The sequence below is a fragment of the Carassius auratus genome, unplaced genomic scaffold (assembly GCF_003368295.1).
Source record: "Carassius auratus strain Wakin unplaced genomic scaffold, ASM336829v1 scaf_tig00215781, whole genome shotgun sequence".
NCBI lineage: Eukaryota > Metazoa > Chordata > Actinopteri > Cypriniformes > Cyprinidae > Carassius > Carassius auratus.
Genome location: NW_020528242.1, coordinates 456,296 through 481,273, shown reverse-complemented (window position 1 = coordinate 481,273; position 24,978 = coordinate 456,296). Strand labels below are relative to the sequence as shown.

The 24,978-nt window shown below is 35.9% G+C and overlaps 3 protein-coding genes across 7 annotated transcripts in view; all 3 read right to left on the bottom strand.

Moving 5' to 3' along the window:
• The window catches only part of arhgef10 (Rho guanine nucleotide exchange factor (GEF) 10), a 37,170-nt gene extending 35,231 nt beyond the window's left edge, over window positions 1–1,939 (bottom strand). For all 5 annotated transcript variants that reach the window (XM_026261140.1, XM_026261142.1, XM_026261141.1 and 2 more), the window contains exon 1: window positions 1,773–1,939. The gene's annotated coding sequence lies outside the window, so the exon portion shown is untranslated. The remainder of the gene's footprint in view (window positions 1–1,772) is intronic.
• A 3,438-nt stretch (window positions 1,940–5,377) lies between these two features.
• Window positions 5,378–9,801, bottom strand: LOC113095775 (protein CLN8-like). Its single transcript, XM_026261147.1, has 4 exons — window positions 9,632–9,801; window positions 9,074–9,345; window positions 7,504–7,863; window positions 5,378–5,849 (listed from the first exon to the last, which is right to left on the bottom strand). The coding sequence occupies exons 2-4, from the start codon at window positions 9,209–9,211 to the stop codon at window positions 5,529–5,531; spliced, it is 819 nt and encodes a 272-aa protein (XP_026116932.1). The 5' UTR covers window positions 9,212–9,345; window positions 9,632–9,801; the 3' UTR covers window positions 5,378–5,528.
• Window positions 9,802–10,944: 1,143 nt separating this feature from the next.
• The window catches only part of LOC113095751 (disks large-associated protein 2-like), a 99,847-nt gene continuing 85,813 nt past the window's right edge, over window positions 10,945–24,978 (bottom strand). The window contains exons 10-16 of the mRNA XM_026261113.1: window positions 23,164–23,316; window positions 22,299–22,537; window positions 18,414–18,499; window positions 17,836–18,290; window positions 15,615–15,706; window positions 14,768–14,920; window positions 10,945–14,403 (exon numbers count right to left, since the gene is read on the bottom strand). Coding sequence (XP_026116898.1) covers window positions 14,203–14,403; window positions 14,768–14,920; window positions 15,615–15,706; window positions 17,836–18,290; window positions 18,414–18,499; window positions 22,299–22,537; window positions 23,164–23,316 — 1,379 coding nt within the window. The 3' untranslated portion in view covers window positions 10,945–14,202. The remainder of the gene's footprint in view (window positions 14,404–14,767; window positions 14,921–15,614; window positions 15,707–17,835; window positions 18,291–18,413; window positions 18,500–22,298; window positions 22,538–23,163; window positions 23,317–24,978) is intronic.

Below are 24,978 nucleotides of genomic sequence, written 5' to 3'. Positions count from 1 at the left end.
TGGAGCACTACTAAATAAAAACAAGGAAATGATGATTGGCTACAAAAAGAAATGCTTGCTTGGATGTGGACTGAACCAGTGAGCTTCAGGCTATGTTCAGCAACCTTGAAAAGCTTGTAATCCACAGCCTTTATTTACGGAGCAGATCACTGTGGGTGGAGAAGCCCCCTGTTCCAGTGGTGTGGCTATTTGCTAAGCAAATTGCCAGCAATCTGAGCAAATCCTGTCCTATTTTGCGCTCTGATGCAAAGTGAGTCGGACAAGCATGGAGTCAAACAATGCAGTCGCACATGAGAGAGCTCTTCCACCGTATCACACGCACTCATCTAGGAAAAGGCCAGAGGGCCCCAGATTCCTAAAAGCACTGCAGCGCCCGGGGAAGGAAACGATGAAGTAAAACTGAGAGGAAGTGGAAAGTTTTATGAATTAAAAAGAGCATTCCTTAAATGTTTCCAACCATTTGATACATATTTAACTGGGATGTATGGAGCTCAGAACTGTGTGACCCACTGTCTGCATGAAAGCTTAGATCTTTAGAAGGGCTGTGGGAACTATTCAGCAACCTTCTTGTCTACAATCACAGAAGAATTTAACCTTCAGCCCTAGTACAGAATGTCAAAACTGTGAAGGACAAAAACAGTACATTTCAAGAATGAGTCAAACTGTTTTCATATTGAAAAACACAGCAGCATTGAAATATATATATATATTTTTTTAACATTGAACTACAATAAATTAATTGTTTAAATGATTTTTTAACGACTTTGTGATTACTGGATTCTTAAATACCATATCAACCAGCCACAATGTTAACTGAGTGCACCTTTACTCAGTTTTCTGTATTTTCTACATCTCATACAACAAACATCCATATAATGGATATCCTTGGATTCAATCCTAACAGATTTTTGTGTGAATTCTTAGTTGCTTTAGAAGGTAGTTATTGTTTGGACATTTGGACAGTTTCAGCTACTGAATGTATTATAAGTAGATATAGAGTGATTATTTCTGACATTAGTCAATTGCATGACAGAGCTGGTCATGTGATGTCAACATGTCAGCAGCTACTCCATTTTTAATAAAATATATTTTTTTTTCTAGAGGGCTCAGGGCTGATAGGATTATGATTGATCTCACATGAGCCTAACTCATATTAGCCATATTAATTGTACAGTTAATTTCTTTATGTGTTCTTTATATTAATGTTTTTAATATGTAAAAAAAAAACTACTACTGAGTGTATAATTACATTAAAACATAGGGCCATTTCTAGCTGATCAAAATTTATATTTATAATAAATTCTAAGATTTTAAAAGAATTAACTAATATCACGGCCTGGAAATCACAATTTTAAAATTCCCTAATACTTCTAGTTGTCTTGTCTACAAGTTTTAGATTAGATTATACCAGCCTTATGAATTAAGTAGTTACTGTGAAAGCTCAATGCTTATAAATACAGAAGTGTAAAGATTTTTAATAAAATCTGACATGACTGTGAGCTGTTGTCACTTGCCACGTAAAGAGGAATCCAGCAGGAAAAGAGCAGCTGTCCCATCAAGCACAGATGTTGAAAACTTTAAGTTATTAAAATATATCATCATTGCGACAGTGCTCAGGCAATACACTTCATAATAGGGTGCAAACGGCAACAAATACATCAATATTATGCTGAACGTGAGCGTTACAAATTACAAACTTATTTCAAACATAATAGACTTGCAGTGGATTCTAAAGAGTTTGGGAATTTCATACGCATGATTTATAAACTCACCATCTTTCTGGATCTTTGTGGAAGAAAATGAAGTATAAATTCCGTCTATGTTGCCACAAAACCGGTTATGTGAAAAACAGACTAAACACCAAAAATATTCTCTGCATAATTGTTTTAACGACTGTAGACAACTTTTCCTCTGCTTTTCCCAAACGCGCAAGTCCCAAACACTCCATGGCCCCACCCTCAGCCGTAGCCGTAGCCTCATTGGTGGAGAGTTTGTTGCCGGTCTCTAATTGGTTTCAAGACACGTCAATCAAATTCCCTGCGTTTCTCCGTGCAGATGGACAAACGCGTTCCAATCTGTGTCACGTGAAGTGTGAGAACCGCTCCACTGAACCTCAGGGCTCTCTCACATTCAGTTATACATGAGTTGATATAATTCTAAAATTAGCTGGAAAATCTTACATAGTTCGTTATAATAAACACGTGAAATAAACATGTTAAATGTTAAATACAATATCAAAGCATTTCACATAAATACTTGTTTTCCTCAAGCTTTATAATAAAATGAAAATCCCAAAAATAATTTTGAATTAGGTTGTAATTTAATGTAACATTACTTTCACAAATGTGCAAATTCTAGCAAATGGTTGCAGTGTATTTGCAGCGTTGTACTGCACTCTAGTGGTCATACACTCGATGAATGTTTTCAAAATTTAATCCATTAGCGCCGACATGTATTCATTTAGATTTGTGTGGGCCGGGGGATCAAATGTAATTTCTGCACTTTAATAATAATAATAATAATAATAATAATGTATTACGTAACTGGATCAGTCAAGAATATATAAAGGGTTCATAAGATACTTTTTACTGTACTATTTTGAGACACCATGAATATGAACTAAAATGTGCTTTAAAAAAAATGTATTTAGCTACCACTTGAGTATACTAGTGAATGGAAGATGGATTCAAGTGTACTACAAGTGGTTACTAAATACAAATTTTAAATGCAAAGATGCTAAAAGCACATTTTAGTTCATATTCATGGTTTCTCAAAATAGCACAGTGGAGTACACTTCTGATCTGACCTTAAGCTTTTCTTAAGTACTAAAGGATAATTTTTTGTATATTAAGTACAAAATCAGTGCGTGAAAATAGAGCACTTTTAAGTACATTGTGGAAGTGCACTTGTTTGTCACCTGGGTAAACAGTTAAATGGGTATTTCTTAGAAATGAAAGAATTTTTTTTTTCCAGAGAAAACAAACAAACATATTTTGGGGGGAAAATCTTTAATAGCTCTCCTTTTTTATAAGAAAACCCCTTAAATACAGGAGAGCATCCACAGTAGCTTTCAAGCTTTGAATCTTGAATTTTAGGCCTATATTTAAACATATGCAGTTCCCTGTGAGTGATCATTTCAATTGAAATGTGCACCCAATAATGCTAATTAATATTTAAATATACAACGGATTTCCAGAAAACATACTGAAGACAGCTGTGGAAACACAAGCAGTAGTTTGTTACAGTATTAAATTAATTATTTTAAATTAACCATGAAATGTAACAAGAAAATACATGCATGCATTTTGATATCCATAGCAGTATATACGAAAAAAAAAAATGGTTTCAAGGTTAGTCACATTTCGTGTTATTTCCTTCCCTCTCATTAGAAATAATGAATGGTGTCTGTGAGCGGTTTAAATATAATTTAGCCTGCTATACATGTATGACGTTATCACACAGTTTACAGAAACCTACAGTTCTGACTCTCACATTGCGAAAGAACAGGCTGTCAAAAGCTGAAATGCTCTTTAAAAAAAAACAAAAAAAAAAACACTGAAAAAAAAAAAACAAGAGCAACTAAAACCAAGGTATTTTAGCAGCTGGTGATAGCAGTTAATTTGCCCCTTTGTGACTATTACATATAAATAAGTTCTGTCATAAATAAATTCCTTAATATTTATTCCCAACTTTTTTTCACCTGTTGCTATCAGATAATACTGCACATCCTCTCAAAATACCGAGCTGTACAAAGGTCAAGCATTAATTTGTACAAATTTGTAATTTGGTACATTAAGGTTTTGTATTGTCTGTTATATTTGGCTTAAATGCAACACCATCAATGTGAATTTTCTTTTTTGCTTTTTGACTTCTTTTAAAGAATCTATATAAATCATGAGAAAAAGAGGAAGCATTTGGTGTAACACACAAACACAGAGGAACTCTAATTCGATCTAGTTCTCGAGACGAAACAATTTTAGATAAAACAACTTCCTTACCATACCTTATCCCTCCCTGGTGCGCACGCGCTCGCACACACACACACTCTTTTCTACAGAGATTAGTCAGTCTCTGTCAGAACAAACCCTATTTATGCAGAACACAAAGGGTTTAGTCAAACATCCATAAAAATAAAAAATTCCTATATCCATTGACCACCAATACACAACTTCTGTAAAAGAAAAATCCTTCGTAAATTGAAACAAAAACCAGGTCTGATGGCTTTGAGCTGAAGTTTCCAAAACAGATTGAGTGACATTTAGTGAACTAGAGTGTGGCTGAGATGACAGACCATGCTCAGTCATAAAGCAGTCAGGGTTTTCTTTGTCACAAGACAAAGAGTCACAGTGGGAATAACAAACATGACCCCATCAGATAAAAACCTAAGTAAAAAACAAGGATTTCCCAGCTTGAGAGATTCTTTTTGACTGCCAATGTGCAAAGAGAAATGAGACTCAAACAGCCACTCCTGAAACACCGAAACACACATAAACGGCACATAAAAGGGTTTTCAGGACACCCAAGTCAACTAAGCAAGCTGCATAAAATAGATCTCATGATTTTTGTAGTCTCAAAGAAGACTTCCTGAAACACACATCCGACTTCTAATCATATACTGTACTCTATAGATAGAAATACTTGGAGATAGTACACCTAAAATAAAAATTCTGCTATAATTTACTCACCCTCATGTCATTCCAAATGTTTCATGACATTCATTCTTCAGTAAAACACAATAGATAATATATATATATATACATATATTTTAAAATAATATTTTGGTCCATATAATGAAAGTCATGAGTTAGAAGTCAAGTGTTTTGGACCCCATTGATATTCAGTTTATGGACAAAAACTAAAATAAATTAACAAAACAACATAAGGGTGAGTAAATGAAGATACAATTTTCATTTTTGGGTGAACAGATTCTTGAAATACAGCAAGTAGTAGTAGTTAGTGCTAAACTTAAAGCTCTTAAACGGTTAGTCCACCCAAAAATGAAAATTATGTCATTAATGACTCATGTTGTTCCAAACCCATAAGACGTTCATCTTCAGGACACAGTTTAAGATATTTTAGATTTACTCAGAGAGCTTTCTGTCCCTCCATTGAAACTGTTTGCACGGTATACTGTCCATGTCCAGAAAGGTAAGAAAAACATCAGAGGGTCAGTTAGAAGAGAAGACAATGCTGAATAAAGTCATAGTTTTTGTTATTTTTGGACCAAAATGTATTTTCGATGCTTCAAAAAATTCAAACTGACCCTCTGATGTCACATGGACTACTTTGATGATGTTTTTCTTACCTTTCTGTACATGTACAGTATACCGTACACACAGCTTCAATGGAGGGACTGAAAGCTCTCGGACTAAATCTAAAATATATTAAACTATGTTCCGAAGATGAACGGAGGTTTTATGGGTTTGGAACGACACGAGGGCGAGTCATTAATGACATAATTTTCATTTTTGGGTGAACTAACCCTTTTATAGACTGTATTTCCTATAAGAACTTGATGTTAGTATTAATCAGCTGGCATGGGGCTTGTGTTGAGCCTGGTCTCGGATCGGTCCGTTCTCTGCTGCAGGTCTGTTATCAAAGTTCCAGTCCACAGGATTGAGAAGCTGCAGGGTTTTCTTATGCGTCCAAATGGGGTTGAGGAAGAAAGTGAGCAGGAAGAGGCCTGTGAAGAACAGAAGTCTCTGAACCAATGGGATGTGAGTGTTCATCTCCTCCCAATGATTCCAAATCACCCACCACATGTAGTAGCACAAAACCATCCGGCAGTGGAACATGTGGATCATCATCCATTGGTTAGCTTTCCAGAACGGAGTCTTAGACCAGCCCGCCTTAGAAAAGAAGGAATGTAATACCAAGTTCAAAAACAGGGTTGCAGGGTCCAGCTATAGACAGACTCTAAAATCTGCCAGAGCTGAGCATATCCACAAGCTTACAGAAAATAACCAAAACAATCCAAGGATTTTATCTAAATATTCCCACACAGTTTAATAGGAATGACTTCATGAATTTCTTCACTGATAAAATAGATAACATCAGAAATACAATAGCAAATGTAGATTCTATAGCATCTAATACTTCGATAAAATATGAAGTGCCACGAGGATCTGTCCTAGGTCCTCTGCTATTTTCAATATACCGGTTACCCCTTGGTAATATTATTAGAAAACACAGGATTAGTTTCCACTGTTAAGCTAATAATACTCAACTATATATCTCAACTAGACCCGATGAAACTATTAAATTATATAAGCTAACAGAGTGTGTTCAAAATGTAAAAGATTGGAAGACCAATAATTTTCTCATTTTAAATTTGGATAAGAGAGATATTACTTATTGGACCAAAAAACAATACACAGAATACTCTTGGATTACAATTTGCAACTAGACAGATGTACTCTTACTTCCTCTGCAGTCAAAAATCAGACACCAACTTGTATTTTGAAAATCATATTTCCCATGTTACTAAAACAGCATTCTTCCATCTTAGAAACATTGCCGAGCTACTAAACATGTTACCTGTTTCTGACGCAGAATAGTTAGATCTGCATTTATGACCTCTATACTGGACTATTTATGCACTGCTAGGTGGCTGATCTGCAGCTTCAATAAACAAGCTACAAGTAGTCTAAAATGCAGCAGCTAGAGTTCTTGCCTGCTCAAGAAAATATGATTAATAATACCCCAATTTTACAGTCTCTTCACTGGCTACCTATTAAGTTCAGTATCAGTAACAAAATATATAATGACTTACCTACAAGGCCCTCAATGGTTTAGCTCCTTTAACTAGTCTTCTACCATGCTACAATCCATCACGCTCCCTAAGGTCACAAAACTCTGGACTTTTGGTAGTACCTAGAATTGCAAATTCTGCTAAAGGAGGCAGAGCTTTGAAGCATTTGGCTCCTTAACTCTGGAATAGCCTTCCTGATAAAGTTCAAGGTTCAGACACACTCTCTCTTTTTAATTATAGATTAAAGACACATCACTTAGGCCAGGCATTCAAATAAGGCATCTCATAATCTTGGACTGTGGTAATGTCTGATCAAACGAGCATTATAATTCCTTAGCTTGGGTTAAACAAATTAATTTTACTTGGTTAGAACAGCAGCTACACTAATTATGTCTCAATTTGTTTCTCGGTTTTCTAGGATTTACTAGAATCAAATGTTGCTCCATCATGACAAGAGTTGACCTGAAAAAGAAAACTTTTTTTCTTTTAAGTTGAACTTCTAAAAGACGTTGAAAAGGTTTAACCTTAGTGAAAAAGTTGCTCTTTCTAAGAATAAATATAGCATAAAGAGTTCTCAGCTTTAAAACATGATAAACTGTTGAACTGAGGAAGAAAACATGTTTTTGCCATGGCAAAATAGAAGTGAAACTGGCCGGCAGAAGAGAAATCAAAAGCGTTTCATAAGCTCACAAGACAAACTGTTTATTTGCAGCTTTGACTATAAAGCTTCTCCTTTGACCTTTGCGTCTCACCTTAAGCAGCATCCAGGAGATGCAGGTGAAAGGTGTGCTCATCTCTAGCATCAAAGTCACCATAGGGAAGAAGTGACCCAGCCAGTTCCACACAACGGCCCCGGCGAACCCCGCAAGGGCGAAGAAGTGATGCACAGCTAACGGCAGGTCGAAGGACCGGAATGCCACATTGGACGCATGAAGGGCCACATTTTCGAACAGGAAGAATCCCGTAGCAGTCAGCACGTTGAACCAGGACCAGTCCTCTTGCCCAAGAATCTTATCAGAGTACATGGCTGAGTCCTCCATGAGCACCCGAAGCCCTGCCACCGTGCTCTGGATGCCAAACACAGCCCGTGTTGCAGTCAAATCCCAGAAGACCTTGAAGGAAAGATAGAGATAGTTATTTTAGGTATATTATCTAGGCACAAAAATGTCACTGTCATATTTAAGTTCATGCAAAAATGAAAATTTGCTGAAAACTGACTTACCCTCAGAGCATTTAATATGTAGATGAGTTAGATTTTTCATCAAAACAGATTTGGAGAAATTTAGCATTACATTGCTTGTTCACCAATGAATCCTCTGCAGTGAATGGGTGCCATCAGAATGAGAGTCCAAACAGCTGATAAAAGCATTAGAAAAATCCTCAAGTAATCAATGCAACTCCAGCTCAATTAACGTGTTTATAATAAATTCTTTCTTAACTTCAAGCCATTGCTTTCTCCAGTGAAAAAGCCGTCTTGTCTGATTTAGGAGAGAAATATACAAATCAAACACTGTTTACAAGTGAAAACTGTGCATAACAGTTCTAAATAAATATGTCAGCAGATTCAGATGTGAAAAGACAACAGGGGATAGACTTTTTCGCTGGATGAAGCATTATTATGGATTATGGACATTTAAAGTTGAAACAATGACAGATTTAAAAAATATATATATTATTTTTGCTTCAGAAGACATTAATCGGATTATTATGATGTTTTTAATCAGCTGTTTGAACTCTCGTTCTGACAGCACCCATTCATTGCAGAGGACCCATCAATGAGCAAGTGATGTAATGTTAAATCGCTCAAAATCTGCTCTGTTAAAAAAAACGGACCCACTTTATATTAAGTGGCCTTAACTACTAAGTACTTACATTTTAATTAATAATTTAGTACAATGTACTTATTGTGTACATACATGTTTTTAAATTGTACTTAAATAAAAAAAAAACTACATGTAATTACATCTGTATTTAATTTCTGTAATTACATTTATAATTACACTGTTTACCGATACTTTACACCTTAACCCACCCTTAAACTTACCCATACCTCCAACCCTCTCCCTAACCTTACCCCTATCCCACCTCAATAGCAGCAAAAGTGTTTTACAATACAATATGAACACAATAAGTACATTGTACTTATTTTTGTATGTAAGTACATAGTAGTTAAGGCCACCTAATATAAAGTGGGACCAAAAAAACAAACTTCTACATCTTGGATGACCTAAGGATGAGTGAATTTTCAGCAAATTTAAATTTGTTTTTTATTCAATTTAAAAACAAACAAACAAACAAACATTCAACCATATTGATGGGCACCTTTTCTTTGGCTGGCAGTGAGCAGTAGATGTGAAACAGCAGGCTAGATAGGATGTGAGAGAGGAGGAAGATAAAGGAGTAGAAGATGAAGCCCAGGCTGATGATTTTCAGGTGACAGTCCTGGGAGGAGTAGTCCATGCTGATTTTGTGGCCCGAGGACAGTGTTAAATGATCTGGTTGGGAGGACACTGCTCAGATCTCCGAAAAAATGTCAGACTGCAGTGTCCTTTGGTAATACACCAAAGTCAGCTCCCATGAAACCAATTACCAGTCTAGAACAAGAGAGACACTCATTATATCATACAGACATACCCTCTGGCCCATTCATCACTGAGAAAATACTCTGCCCTTTACTACAGTGTTAAAAACACAATTTCTTACTTTAAACAAGATGAGAAGTAAAAAGAAACTGCAATCTAAATCTCATCATCCATATACTCAGTCAGATCCTGTATATGCTTCCTCCTTCTCATTAACTAGTAAGTTACTATAAATATATATAATTTCTACATGATACAAGTTTCTGTTTTTTTTTTAGTTTGTTGTCATTGTTCTTACCTCTTGTAGACGAAATAACGTCCACGAAACAGATTCCTAATACCTTTGCGCATTAAAGACATAAACTATTACGTCTTTTGATGTGAGCTCGACAATAATATTGCTTAAACTCCTTCACCGGCGCGAAGCCGAAGCGAACAACTGCACAGTTAACCCATCACCAGAGACATCACGTGATCTCATCCAATCACATGACCAGGTCTATGGTTAATATGTAAACCCTAGTCTGTCACCCCCTGCTGACAAAAAGGATGTAGAATTTAGAAGGGATAGCGAGAAGGGTCTGTAGTCTGTCCGCAGACATATGCTCTTGGGGAAAGCAGCAAATGTAATTTTTAATAATATGCTTTATTTTCCAGTATGATTGTAGGCAACCCCCCCCCCCCACATATATATATAACATCTTTATAATATATATATATATATATATATATATATATATATATATATATATATATATATATTATAAAGATGTTACCCAGAAACACTTAATTAGTAATCAATGTTTCAGTGCTACTCACAGAAACTTTTCATTTTGATTTAATTTTATTGAATAACTATTATATATTTAAACAAATTCAATACATTCAAATTTAAAATTTTATATTTGTATAAATGTATCTGGTTACCAATGTGGTGGGTATTTTGTAGAGCTGTAAATCAAAACTAAAATCTGTTTTGATGAATGTGTTTCGTTTTGAGCTTTAGTCAATGTTTAGCCAGACTATCAAAATGTCCTCAGATCAGGGTTTCAGGCACAGTTAGCCACAAATGAACACATTTGTTTGCTGGTGCTGGACTAGTGAAACAAATGCGAGACAACTGTTGGGGAAAGTTAAAATCATTGTGTTGTTAATGATGTGCAAAGACAATCCCCCCAAAAATATTTCCTTCAAAAATTTAATGACTGAATTATTTACAATATATGATCATAGCAATAATCAATTCATGAAAAGAAACACAAATAATCCAGATGAAAAAAAAAGAAGTCAAATTTGAAATACAAATTTAGAACACAATTTAAACATTTTATGAATACATAAAAATAAACAAAACTGATAAGTTTAACAATAAACAACATTCAAAAAAACTGATTTGGAAAAGCAATGAAGCAGGAAAACCCACATTCAGCATCAGAATGGTGCATGCCCCCCCCCCCCACACACACACACCAATAACCAAAAATAAAAATACAAATAAGAAAGAGTAGAGAAAGAGTTTGGCTTCAACCAAGGAACAATTATGTATTTATATTATATATATCTTTATATATAACTATTTATATTTATATAATTCTGTACAAATAATGAATATTTGGTATTATATTCACCTTTCAGATAGATATGGTACAGTATATTAAATTAAAATATTCTCAGCTAAACAACTACCTTTTTAATTTTTTCATTTCACTAAAATTGTATAATCTTTTCACATTCTGAGATCCAGGATTAATCCAGTCCCAAGATGAAGCTAACAGGCGCATCTGTGTCTGCACAGGTACCAGCGGCCTGCTGGCTGTTTTCAAATACTGTGGTCCGGAGGGTTAACCATTTTCAATTAATCATTTCTTTTGCAATGATTTATTTTGATGGAAATAAATGTACATATGAATAGAGTAAATGCACATGGTGTTTATGAAAGCATATGTAAAAAAAAAAAAAAAAAACTCAGTGCAACCCTGCTGATAAGAATATGCCAATCCTACAAACAAATCAACATTTGAAAACTGATTCCACTTTTCTAAAAGTTGGCAAGAGCATTTGTTCTTCCAGATGTTTGTTTAGATGTCATGTTGAAATGATATGATGAAGCATGGGGAAGACAAAGCGCATGAAGGTCTGTGAACAGCAAAAGCTGTGGCACATAAACATATTTGGCACATAAACACTGCCTGCATTACTGGCATGTTTGCATATTGATAATTAAGCAGGTTAATCAGAAAGAACAGCTGCCACATTTCAGGACCGCATAGTCACAAACACATCTTTGCCATGTGGGAGGGGGAAACGTATAAACAAAACTTGATTAAAATAATGTTCATTATAAATATTTAAATTTGCCATAATTAAAAATGAATATCACATAATCAGCTGGTAGCACTTACAAAAATGTTCCAGTTAACATGAACAAACAATGAACGACTTCATTATTTTATTAACATTAACAAAGATTAATTCTGCAAAAAATATATTGTTCATTGTTAGTTCAGGTTAATCAATGCATTAACTAATGTTAACAAATGAGACCTTACTGTAAAATGTTACCCATCGAGTGTGTATTTATTTGATATTTTTCAACAGTCTGACTAGTTGGTAAGGCCAGGAGGGTGTCAGTAATGACCTGTGGATTTCTGTAAACCCTGAAGCCCACGACTAGCAATACAAAACTATAAATTGCCCAGAACTTGTTCTGTATTGTGACTTTAGGCACAATTTACAGCAGAAATGCTGTTTTGAAAAAATACCCACAAAATTTCCTCTAGCTTGAAGCCAGTTTCATCGATTACAAGCCTCTCTTAGATGAAATGCTGTAATTGTGTTTGAACAATGACTTAAGCAAAAAAAAAAAAAAAAAAAACAGCACTGGGAAATTAAAAGAAAATATTTGCTTCTAACGACAAGCTCTTCTCAAGGGCATCTCACGAAGGAAATTGAGAATATAAAGCTACAAGGAAGTCAAGTGGAAGTGACAAAACTAATCTCCTCTAATCTCTGGCTTCCTCTCCTTCAATGATGCAGAGGCAAAAACAGGGCAGTCTCAACAGAACGTGGCGAAATAGTTAGACTTTTGAAATTAAACGTGACCTTGTATGATAGATAGGGATAAAAGTGGATAAAATATGGCATTTTTAAATAATATGGTATAAAGTAAGTCTTTGTGAAGGTTTTTGAGACTGTCGGCAGTGATACTTCAGTGGCCGTGAGAGTCAACATAAGTGGTCATGCATTTATGCTTCCTATTAACAAAACATCAAACTCTTTTATCTGAAGTGTTAGAGCTGGACTGCTGCATGTTTAAGCTGAAATCTCTCTCTGGAACAGAACGTGGGTCCCTTCAGTGATATATTCTTAATGAAGCATGCATTTAAAAAAAAAAAAATTATGATTGTATAACAATCTAAAACAACACTGACTTTTTGGGTTTTGATAATCTACTATAATAAACCGTTCTGTGTACTGCCTGTTCGGACAAATGCCATCAAATAGACTCAAGAACAGTTTGATTGTATAGTTAAATCATTCTGCACGTTCCGTTCTCACAGATGTGTGGTATATGGACTGCATGCAGCCCTAAATCTATCACCATCCGCCAAGTCATCTAGATAATAATGGGAACACCCAAAGTCTCCTTCATTCGAGACAGAATCATTGATTCTCTTTGTCAAGACACACAGAAAAGACGTAAAAAGCTGTTTTTTTTCTTTCTTTTTTGTGGAGAACATGGGCCAGATGCTTGATAACAGCAGATGGAGTGGAAAATGGTTCAATAAAAATAAATAAAACTGATAAATGACTAGGTGAGGCTGAAGGAATGAAACATTCAGAGACATGAAATGATAAATCGATAGTCACACAATACCTTGCAATTCAACTGCAACGATATCTTTTAGAACTTCATTTCCCTTGGAAATACATACAAACATACATTTAGAAGAAGAAAGTGCAAGAATGCATTTTTGAACCTTTACATCGTTGAATTAAGGTTTTTAAGCAACTGCACCCAAAAACCTACTACAATTCCTCTAAAATAACATCAAGTATGAAGCAATGTGACAGCTGTATATTTGATATCAGTAAGTAGGTGAATGAATATAAACTCATCTTCAATCCGCCAATGTGAACCCTCAAGCTGAGATTTACATTTTCCCGAACAACAACGTTTTTTTAAAAGGCTATGACTGTCCGCTCTGGCCAACGGATTCAGGCTAAAATGTATGATTGAGGTATTTCAACACTGGCACTTACATAAATGCTCACAAGAGAGTTCATGAGAAAAATAGGAATTACTTCACTGTGGAGCGAGACAGAAAGAAAGAGAAGAAAGGAAAACACAAAAACAAAGACAAAGAGAGAGATAAATGAATTGTAAGAATGGAAATACAAAGCTAGAGAACTTAAAAGAATGGAACCAGATGGAACCAGAACTAAATACTTATTTTCAGGGTTTTTAATGTAATGAAAACCAATGAATTGTTTAAATTTGAGGCCTCAAAAATGTCAATTTTTATATTTTGAAAGTGCTCAACAGATGTCATAAAGACACTCAGATATTTCATCAGATTGACTGTGATTAAAGCTTATATGTAAAGTTTTGATTGGTCAGGCAACATAAAGTGGGTCTACAATTGCGATATGTTGTGCAATTTTGGTGAAGTATGTCTCCCTAAACAGGGAGAACTTCATATGGATGTTACAGGCAGTTCTGAAAGGTACAAAACCCTTCTGACAGGAATGAAACTCTTTTGTTTCAGATGATTTGTTTGATGAATGTATCGTGGTATTTCGTAGGATCAGGCTGTGCCACTGAGAGTGATGATGGTGATGGTGTGATAAAGGTGTTCCCTGTGATTCTCAGAGCCGCGTTTGGGCCTCTGGTATATAGATCTCGATGCTGTCGGCCCGCTCTGATGCTGAGTTTTGGCGGAATGAAGCTGCACGTTTGGCTGCCATGAGGCGCCGTCGTGCCTCCTGTCTCTGACGGTCAGGGAGGTCCAGAGATTTTTCCCTTGTCACACTCTTACGCAATGTCTTCTTTGGTACTGGCGGCGGGAGCTGGAACCATGACAAATAATATACAAACACAAGATATGAATGTACAAATATTGTGTTAATATTTTCATTAAATATTTTTTTTTTTAATTGTAATTTATTCTTGTGATGGCAAAGCTGAAAACATAACAGAAAATAGTTTTTGTAACATTTTTGTGGGGACTGTGGTTCTTTTTTTTCAGGATTCTTTGATGAATAGACAGTTCAAAAGAACAGATTTTTTTTGCAACGTGATGAATGTCTTTACTGTATTGATTTCTTTAAAAAATCTTAATGGACCAAAACTTTTACAGCACAGCCTCGAGCATCAGATTAGCTTTGATGTCTAATACAACCCAGACAAAATCTCTAACCATTCAGCTCTCACCTTCTTCACAGGACTTTCAATAAGTCTCCAGTCATTGGATTTAATCTTCTGCAGCTCATTGAATTTGGAGGTAACATCATCGATGGACAGCTGCAGCAGGTCCCAGAACCCGGCCAGGTCCTGAGAGGTGGGCCGAGGCATGGCGCTGGGGTCCTGCAACACAATGAAGATTTAAGACACTACACTCTAAAAATGTAAAAAAAAAAAAAACACACAAATCGACATTTATTGTTATCTGTAACTTTATTTTTTTTTTAACAGATTAAAAAAAGTTATATTAATTTTTCAAATAGTGATTTAGTTATTTACATTTTAAATTCTGAATTAAATGCAATCATAATTGATTTCTTCATTTTATTTTTAAGTGGCACTCCTAATCCTCCAAAGGATGCACATCTTTATAAAAGACTGTATTGAAGTCGAAAGCTGAAGTGTAACCATATTTATTTGATGCAGTAACTATATTTTTATCATTTGTTGTTAATTCTTAAATCTGTATGTAGCCAAATTACCACTGTGAGTGTTTCTCATTGAACAGAGGAGTATTTTATTCATGAGGATTTAGGTTGTTTACTAAAACATCGCTCTACTGTGCATGCCACAGTACTTGGTCATTTGCGTTCTCTGCATGCCTGGCTCAGATTGAACTGATGTGCTGCTGTGTATCATATTTAATGAATGTGACAGCAGAACAAAAGGCCATCAACTACACCACAATAATTACTCCAGCACAGACAACCCCCATTGAAGTTAGGCATAGTATAAAGCATAGCACAATAACAATAACATAAATAGGACACACATACTCGTGCACAAATTGGCATATGTGCACTCTGATGTTACCTACTAGATTCTGCTGGCAAAGCCAATAAAATTGCTGGAATTTCTGGGACATCAGGAGCTGTGCGCTTCCTACAGCACTCCGGATCTTCCCTAGGACTAACACACAAACAGGGAAAAAGTGATATATGTTTAATAACCATGAGAGCTATTGAACTCACACGTTTATTTAGTACATATTTAACTGTTTATGCAGTTAATAAATACACTCATATACCTGTGAATTTGCACATGAAAATGCAGATGCATTTCTTTACTTTATGTTACAAAGTATTATGTGAAATCATTAAGATGTCCAAATATTACTAAGTTTCTACAAAAATATTAAACAGTTCTCAACACTGACCTTTTTTTAAAGGGGGGGTGAAATGCTATTTCATGCATACTGAGTGTTTTACACTGTTAAAGAGTTGGATTCCCATGCTAAACATGGACAAAGTTTCAAAAATTTAAAAAATACTCCTTCCGGTTTGTCACAAGTTTCGGAAAGTTTTTTTCGAGTATGGCTCTGTGTGACGTTAGATGGAGCGGAATTTCCTTATAAGGGCACTTCTGCCGGAAGAGCGCGCGCTCCGTATAGCAGAGCAATGAGAGCACAGGCATTCACTGATCAGAGCGAGAGCGAAATGTCACAAAAGAAGTGTGTTTTTGGTTGCCAGGGCAAGACAACCCTGCACAGATTACCAAAGAAAAAACAGCATTAAGGGACCAGTGGATGGAGTTTATTTTACAGAGCATCAACGGAGTTGTGCAAGTGTTTTTGTTTGTTCCCTGCATTTCGAAGATGCTTGTTTTACAAACAAGGCCCAGTTTGACGACGGATTTGGGTATCGTTTATTTCTCAAGGATAATGCAGTCCCAGCGAAAAAGGCTCACGATCGTGTGTTGGAACCGCATGCGGTGAGTAAAACTGCTTAAAATATCTCTGCCTCCTTGTTAGTGCGTCCACCTCCCATCGGAGACCTGGGTTCGAGCCCCGCTCGGAGCAAGTCATTGCTGCTGCTGCTCTCGTTCAGTTTCAGCCTTCACAGCTGTCACAGCTTCCAAACACTCTCAACAAAAAGCCTACTGGCGCTCGTGAATCTTTAGCTCCGCCCACACGTCACGCCTCCAGCCGGTCGTGTTTTTCCGGGAAAAATCGGTACAGACTATCTTTCTCTTATGAATATAATAAAACTAAAGACTTTTTGGAGTTATGAAGGATGCAGTACTACTCTATAGGTACTCAAGATTAACAGGATATTGAGTGAAAACGAGCATTTCACCCCCCCTTTAACATTAGTATATTTGGATGATTTGGAAGATGTGACACTGAAGACTGGAGTACAAATTCAGCTTTGCCATCACTGGAATAAATGACATTTTAAAATATACTAAAGCAGCAAACGGTTGTATTTTAAGTCATAATAATATTTCACAATATTACAGTTTTTTACTGTAATTTTATCAAATAAATGCAACCTTTCTGAGCATAAAAGTCGATCAAAAACCTCAAAAATTCTTTCCAACCAATAACCATTTGAATGATTGTGAATTGTGGAAACTTTTGGGACTATCCCATAATATATGTCCATTCTTTTGAAATTCAAGTGCTAAGTAGGTACTAAGAAATGTGTTGTTTATGGTGAAATTGTACTTAACATCCAAAAAATGTTTATGTTTCTTAACTTAATTTGTTGGCGCTATCTGGTCTTGTAGTCTATATTCATAGGGGTCTTGGGTACTTTTTTTAGCTGCAAAACAGCAGCTGGAAGACAAACTTAAGACTTCTAAGAACAGCAGACCAGCTTTTTCAGCCGGGTCAAAAAACAATGGCAACATTGCAGATGCAGTATTTTATATGTGTCTGTCAAAGTTAGTATATTATCTGAGAGTATGTGAATGTGGTCATATGCATACTTGCACACTCAACACTTTCATATTGTTATGCATTCTCACATCCGTTTCTGTGCATCATCTCCCTCAGTCTGTCATTCAGAGCCTCAGTGCTGCTCTAAGCTCTTTGCCATGGAAACCTGACAGATGTTGACAGATGTAATTGCTCACATGGCAGCACTCTCAGCGTGAGCCTCTAATAACCTGGAGCTCTGCGTGCATTTCACCGTTAAATGCGACACTTCTTTGGATTCATACCTGACACTTTTAAATCTGGAGCCAAACTCTCCACCAAACAAATATCATAATATAAAGATTTAACAGCTCATGAAACCAGAGCTCTGTTAACTCACTTTCCTCTGACAGATCGTTCTCTTCTGCCTCTCCCTCCAGCTCTTTGCACCATCCCTCCATCTTTTTTGTCTCTGTGTGCAGCAATTGCATGAACCAGCTTCCGTCCCTCCTGCACGAGGGCGACGCTCTTCCTGAATCCGTGGGTTGGGGCGGCGTCACTGTAACCGCCACGGTGGCGATGGGTTCCCGTGGTGAGGGCTCCAGCCAGGGCTCAGGGCTTCGCTGGGGACTTGGGGGCTCTGTGGGGGTGCGGTAGTCCTCGCGGTAGCTGAAGAGACCCTGTGTGCGGACCGTCCTAACGGCGCCGTACTGCGTAGGGGTGCTGGGCTCGCTGTGACGCTGGAAACCTCCGCCAAACTGAAGACCTTTATCCTCCATTAAAGGGAAACCCTCCAACTCCAGATCAGCCTGAACAGCAGCAGTGACACTGTTGGACCGCTTAAACCGGCCCTGTCTGTATGAGAGAGAAAGATCTCAAATGAGAACAACAATATTTCACATTCAGCTGGTACTTCAGCAAATCGCGCTTCTCAAGCCCTTCACACATTGAGATAAAAAAGAGGTGCTGGGTATCTACCGTCTCTCGTCTTCCACTTGAATCCCAACAGAATGATACTCTCGAGAGCCTTTGCTTTCACACTCAGAATCAGTGGCTGCTTCCACCTGCAATGACAACACATAGCTTTAACTGATGATTTCTGACCATGTACATACTTCTGATACTTGCATAATTATAAATTATATGATTGGCATTACAACCCGGAAATTGTGCAGAATCAGAAATATTTCTTTGTGTTACATCATAACTGTTTCATTGTTTCAAACTCCTGTCCACGTCAAAGTTTATATGTAAAAAAGATTTAACCGTCAATAGACCATAACTTTTTTGGTGGTGTTGTTTCAAAATACTAAAACTTATTTCAAAGTTTATATCAAATTTTCAATTATGCATTTTCACTAGGGGTGCTAAAAGTTCAGTGTGAGATTCTAGTCCACAAGTGTATAAAATACAGTGTGCTATCCCAACATTTCAAAAGAGGAATATAATAACTGTATTCAGTAATCTGGCAATTTAATCTGGTAATTCCTTTCTCAATTTCCAAGTAAAAAACTAAAAACAAACAAGTGACAAACTTCCATGCCTGATCAAGAGCAAATGAGGAAACTCAAGCCTGGAGTTCATAAACACTGAGAGATGCATAAAGTAAACTTAAGAGAAATGACCACACTGTTTAGTCAAGCCAACTGCAGCTCTACACAACTGACATTTTACCTTTATGTTATACAATTATGCATTTTTAAATATAACATACAATAAAAAAATCATGTATAATGATAACCCTGACCCTTAAGCTTAACACTATATATCTGGAAGGATGCATTAAATTGATCAAAAGTGACAGTAAGTGACAATAAAGTCTTTACATTTAAAAGCTGTGCTTTTGAGATTTCTTTCCATCAAAGAATCCTAAATCATGTATCATAATTAGGAAAAAAATATTAATACAACTGTTTTCAACATTAACACTAATAAAAAAGGTTTCTTGAGCAGCAAATCAGCATATTAGAATGATTTCTGAAGGATCATGTGACACTGAAGACTGGAATACATTTACTTTAAATAATGAAGCTGCTATTTTTAACAATTATTACTATTAAAAGTGAAAGTAGCAAAGCAGTTATAATTTATTCATGAGATGATAAATACACTCAGTGAGCTAAAATACATTCTGTAATAACTTAAAGTTCATTCTGAATACATTGTGAATAACTGTAATAACGGACTGAAGGTCAATCTTTCAGGTATATCAAAAAAGATGTCTGTCGCTTAGAAAAGACCGTGACAGCTAAGAACATCAAACCATCTGAAGAAAGTGTGACTCACACAAGTGTTGGTGAAGGACAGGATGAGGAAGAATGACCTTAGAATCAGAGAACTAGATGATTCTCATCACAGATCAGACAAATCAGCTGTCCCTGATCTATCGCTCTGACCGAACATCAAGAAGCAGAAAGGCTGAGCACAGGAATTCTGTTTGATTGAGTCAGACATGAAAGAATGAAGGCCAGGGTAAGAGGTTTCTTTAGACACAAGTCAGTCCAGAAGTATTACAGCTACAGATGAACAGTGCTGTCCTTCACTGTTTGATAATGTGTATTCTGTGTGATACAAAATAGTACCTTCGACTGCAGTACTCTAAGCCTAGGGTAACTGAGGTAAAAAACATGCCACCTTATTAATTCGGTCACATTTTACCAAATCTCAAAACTGGTTTGGGTGAAGGTGCAGAGGGTGGGCAGCAGATAGTGACCAGGGGTTATCAAAACAACAAAAACAAAAAAGCACAGATAACTTAAGTGTTATATTCAACGTCTTCTGAATTTAATTACACACATTTACAAAATAGATAAGAAGACTTTACATTTTCTTATCCGATTTATTTATTTATTTATTTATATTTTTACTAATTATTAAACAATTCATTAATTAAACATACTGTTTACACAGATGTGATGGGAAAATAACACAAGAACTTAACAGAACACTAACAATATTTTTATTTAATGTATAAAATGCTTAATTATGCATTTTGTGGCAACTAAAAGTATATCCTATGTTGGAGTCAGATATAGAGTAAAACTTCCTAAAATGAATTAATGACAAAGAAACTTTGACAAAATCTAAAGCCTATTTTCCATTAAAAGTTAATGTGGAAAAAAAAGAAAGAAAGAAAAAATATTTATTTACAATATGTATTGTGAAAAGCACTATACAAATAAATGAGAAATGGAAAAAAAAATGTTACACAAAAAAGGAACAGTACATTGGTTTGGAACAAAAGGTTGAAATAATGTAAATAATGACTAATGACTAGATGACCTATTCCTTTACTAAACGTTCACGACAAGTCACAGCAAAGTGAATTCTGAATATATTGGATGATTTCCAAGCTGTCGAACACGGCTCACAAAATACAACCACTCTGCATCTACCTGACAAGCTTTCACCTCTGCACAAGCTGAAAAAAATCACAAATGATTTAATTTTAGTGTGTTATTTCTGAACAAGTCTATCGTTAGTCATTCAGCCAAACAGGCAGTCATGCTTCAAATTGATTGATTAAATGCTGCTATGTCAAGTCCCTTTACCAATTTAACCATGGTGACTACAACAACTATTTTCAGGATAAAACCACCACACTTTTCCTAGTTGTTGTCCAGAACTCATATATAATGTGGTAACACATTATATGGAATATTCCTCCCATTAAGCTGCCAAAAAAAAAAAAAAAAGTGTTTTTTCATAGGAGATTCTTATTCATTAAGAGATAGAGACTGGCTGCAGAGAGACCTGTGTTGTTTGTCACTAATATGCTAGAAAAACCTTAATCTAAATAACTGCCATCTTTGGGGCAAACATATTTTGTTTAAAAAAATAATGCTACAAAATTCTATTTCATGTCTGGTAACTCAATTCATCTCCATTGTGCTCCCTGTGCATAACCTCTAGGGGTCAGTGTGGAAAATGAATGCAGAACACATGACCTAAATGGCTGAGGGGGCAAACCCATTTAACATTATTTGAACATGATCTCAACAGATATACACAAGGCAAAGACAGATAACTGCTGGCAAGAAACAGCAAGAGAGAGGGACGGAGGACGAATAGAGGAGATGGGGAAAGAGGGAGATTAAGGGAAGGAGAGAGAGGGAGAGCCCATTCAGTGCAGCCTGAGTTGAATGTTAATTAATAGATTGCGGTATGATGACTCACAGGAAGCTATTTTTAGCATAACAACACAGACTAGAGGTCTATGGGTTTGTATATACTTTTGTGTTTGGACTCCAAAATAGGCTACATTGCTTTGGTTAGGTAAGATTCAGTTTGCATGAGTGCCTGTAGGTTGTATTTATCACTAGTCAGCACTTTGTTCAGAAATATTTTGTTTACAGCAGACAGACAGGAGCTCAAAACAGGAGGGAAGTGGAAAAAAAGGCAGATTTCTATTCAAGCTAGTCAAAGTGGAAGTTTCAGCAGAACTGAAAGAAAAAAAACAGAAGAGAGAAAAAAATGGGGACTGTTTGCAAATAGTTTTCCTCAAACACTTTGTCCGTTTCCCATTGGTCAGCCAAACGGTTAGCCCCACCCTAAAACCCACATCATATACTATATACTTACAGTTGTCGCATATTAAACATGAAAAGGGGTATTTAAAAAGATAAATACTTTTTTAGGGGAAAAAAAGTTGTAAAAAAATTCCAATGGTAAATGAAAGTTCCCAATCTGTTTTAACTTCTTTGGAACACAAAAGAAGATGCTTTGAAATTGTCTCAGTTATTGTTTTGTCCATACAATGAAAGTTATTTTGGACCCCACTGACAATCATTGTACAGACAAAAACAGCTGAAACATTCTTTTAAGTGGTGATGCAGGTTCTTAGATTAAACTATTGAACTTCACCTGTATTCCTATCGAAGACCTTGGTGTTTTTAGGTACTCTTCCGCTTTGGACACCAGCACAGCTTTATCACAGGTCATCACTGAGCTATGGCTGTCTGTGGAGGGGTGTCTCTTTCCTGCCATTGCCATGGCAGCTGCTTCCATGGCGATAGTGACGGCCTTGGCACTGTCCAGACTGTCAGTGGAGTTATAAAGCGCTCGACCCAAACTCAGACTCAACCCATCAGAGCCCCAGATGCCTTTGGGACAAGCATAAAGAGAATCTGGTGTCATTTTAACCACAAATGAGAATATAGTGTGGTTATAAATTATGCAATTTTCAGAATTAAAGAAATATTCTGTTACAGGTTAAGCTTAATCAACAGCACAATTAAAAAAATTTTTTTAATCCTATCCCTTCTTTTATTTTAAACATTTACTGCATATTAACATGATTTTAAGTTAAGTTTTAAGTTACATTCAAAAATGTAATTAATTATGTTCTGTCTTTTCATTGTCAGAAGTATGGAAGAAACAAATAATGTTATTTAAAGCAGTGTTGTTATTGTAAACTAAAACTATTAAAATTATTTTTGCAATTGAAATGCTGAAGTTAAATAAAATCTAAATATTAGATAAAAACGTAAACATAAAAAAACTTGTTTTGGCAGTTAAACTGTAATAAATTAGTTTAATAAGTACTAAAATGAGCAAAACTAAAACTGAAATAAAAATGTAAAATATTAAATATAAAACAACTGAATATAAATGACAAAACCACACACCAAAAATACTAAAACAAAAAATAATAATAATGTGAATTCAAAATATGGGTAAGTACTATAATCATTTATAAATCTAACTAAAATAACACTGGTTTACATACCCCCTCTGGCCAGTTGTCCCTCATGGTAGGCGTCCTGTGTGGACTCTGTGCTGCTCTGCGCTGTGATGGAGATGAGAGGTTTGGAGGTGGAACGAGGGGGCACAGGTGGAGGGGTCCTCTTATAGGTGGGTGTACTGGGTGTGTAGGTGACCGCTGTTAGAAAGGGAAAGGTGTCAAATATCTCCAGTGCATCAACATGACGCTACCAAATATTCAAGAATGCAGGGGGACCAAATGTAAACATAAAAAAATGGCCAAAACTACAATATTAACTCTCTTCTAAATATTGAGAGGGACAAGTAGCACCCTCAAAATGAACAAATATATAAAAAATGTGCCTGCTGATTGCAAGTTATATATACAAACTCCCTCTTCATTAATAAAGGTGAAAAAAGTGCTCTGATGTTCTTGTAAACAGACTGTGAAGCCTGTCATGCATTCTGATGAGCAAAAGGTTATCTGCAGATCTCTTGCTCTAATCCACACAGCTGGACCAGGCAGGTAAATGGATCTGTGATTTGGATGTGTCCTCTTATTTTGTATATGTTTTTAGATTTCTGGGGATGAAAAGTTTGAAGGTCACTTTTTTGTTTGAAGTTTGAAGGTTTTTTGAAAGGTATTGAATATTTAGATATTTACAATAATTTTAGTGACAGAAAAGATGGTCACTGTAAGGGATCTATTATGACCTACAGTAGACCAAATGAAAGGAATAACCATGTTTGCAGTGTAGTATAGTTATTTTTGAGTGAGTCACAAGTTGAAGCCCTAGGGTCTAAAAGTTACATTGAAAATCTGCGATTCAAAATCTAATTTCAACCTTTAAAGAAAAAGAAAGTTGGGAAAAAAAAGAAATGCTATGTTGTAAAAAATTAATAAAAACCATTTCAGATTCAACACCATTTTTAGGTCACTGATGTGAGACTGATTATGTGATGCTTCAGATGCTCTTGGTTACATCATCTCAAATCATACTGGAAAACACATTTATCAGGATTTATAAAAAAAATATATAAAAAGTTAATGTGACTTGGGTGCAAAGTATTGTAGTGGAAGTACTGGAAGTATCAGTTGGGCTTTTCACTCCAGTTGCCATAATGATGATCATATTATGCATAACAGAAGCACAAAACTTAGTGTTCTCAAACTTTAATACCCTACTGTTTGTCTTAAATCAAACCCTCCTAAACCACCTCTCACCACATCAGCCAGCTTTAAAACCTTACTGAAAGGTCATGTGTACAACTCAATCAGAAAGACTGATTGAATGAAAGAGAGATAAAGAGAGATTAAAAGACAAAGATGGATCGTAACAAATAGGGAGTGGGGGAGAGAGTGAGAGACACTGAATAGCCAAGAATGAACAGGAGAGGAGAAGAAAGGACTGAGCAGAGTGATTCAGCACTGGTACAAAAATAGATGTTACAGCCAAACAAATAATGCAACAGGGACTCATAACTCTCTCTGTGCTGCCTGTTTTATCAAATGAGTTAAGAGTGATGACACTGTGCTTTCATCGTTATGAAGAGAGAAGAAGTGAGGAATGGGGAAGGAGTTTGTGGGAGTGCATTACAATGAAAGGACATACTAGTGCTTACAATGCTGCAAAATAATAGTGTTACATTTTATCATGACACTTTGTAGAGTGAGCTTCAAAGCTGATAATCAATGGTATATTCTTTTGTTGAAGCCATTCAGGCCGCATTATAACAACTTATAAAACATTTTTATGAATACAACTTCACACATCTTTTTGTCTGATTTTCAAATACTTCATTTTTTAAATCTTAAAGTTTAAAGTTTTTTAAAATGTTT

Coding starts and splice junctions, on each gene's coding strand:
- LOC113095775 (XM_026261147.1), bottom strand. CDS start 9,211: ATGGACTACTCCTCCCAGGACTGTCACCTGAAAATCATCAGCCTGGGC. Junction 7,864..9,073: donor CACTGCCAGCCAAAGAAAAG/GTGCCCATCAAT, acceptor CTTTCCTTCAAG/GTCTTCTGGGATTTGACTGC. Junction 5,850..7,503: donor TCTCCTGGATGCTGCTTAAG/GTGAGACGCAAA, acceptor TTCTTTTCTAAG/GCGGGCTGGTCTAAGACTCC.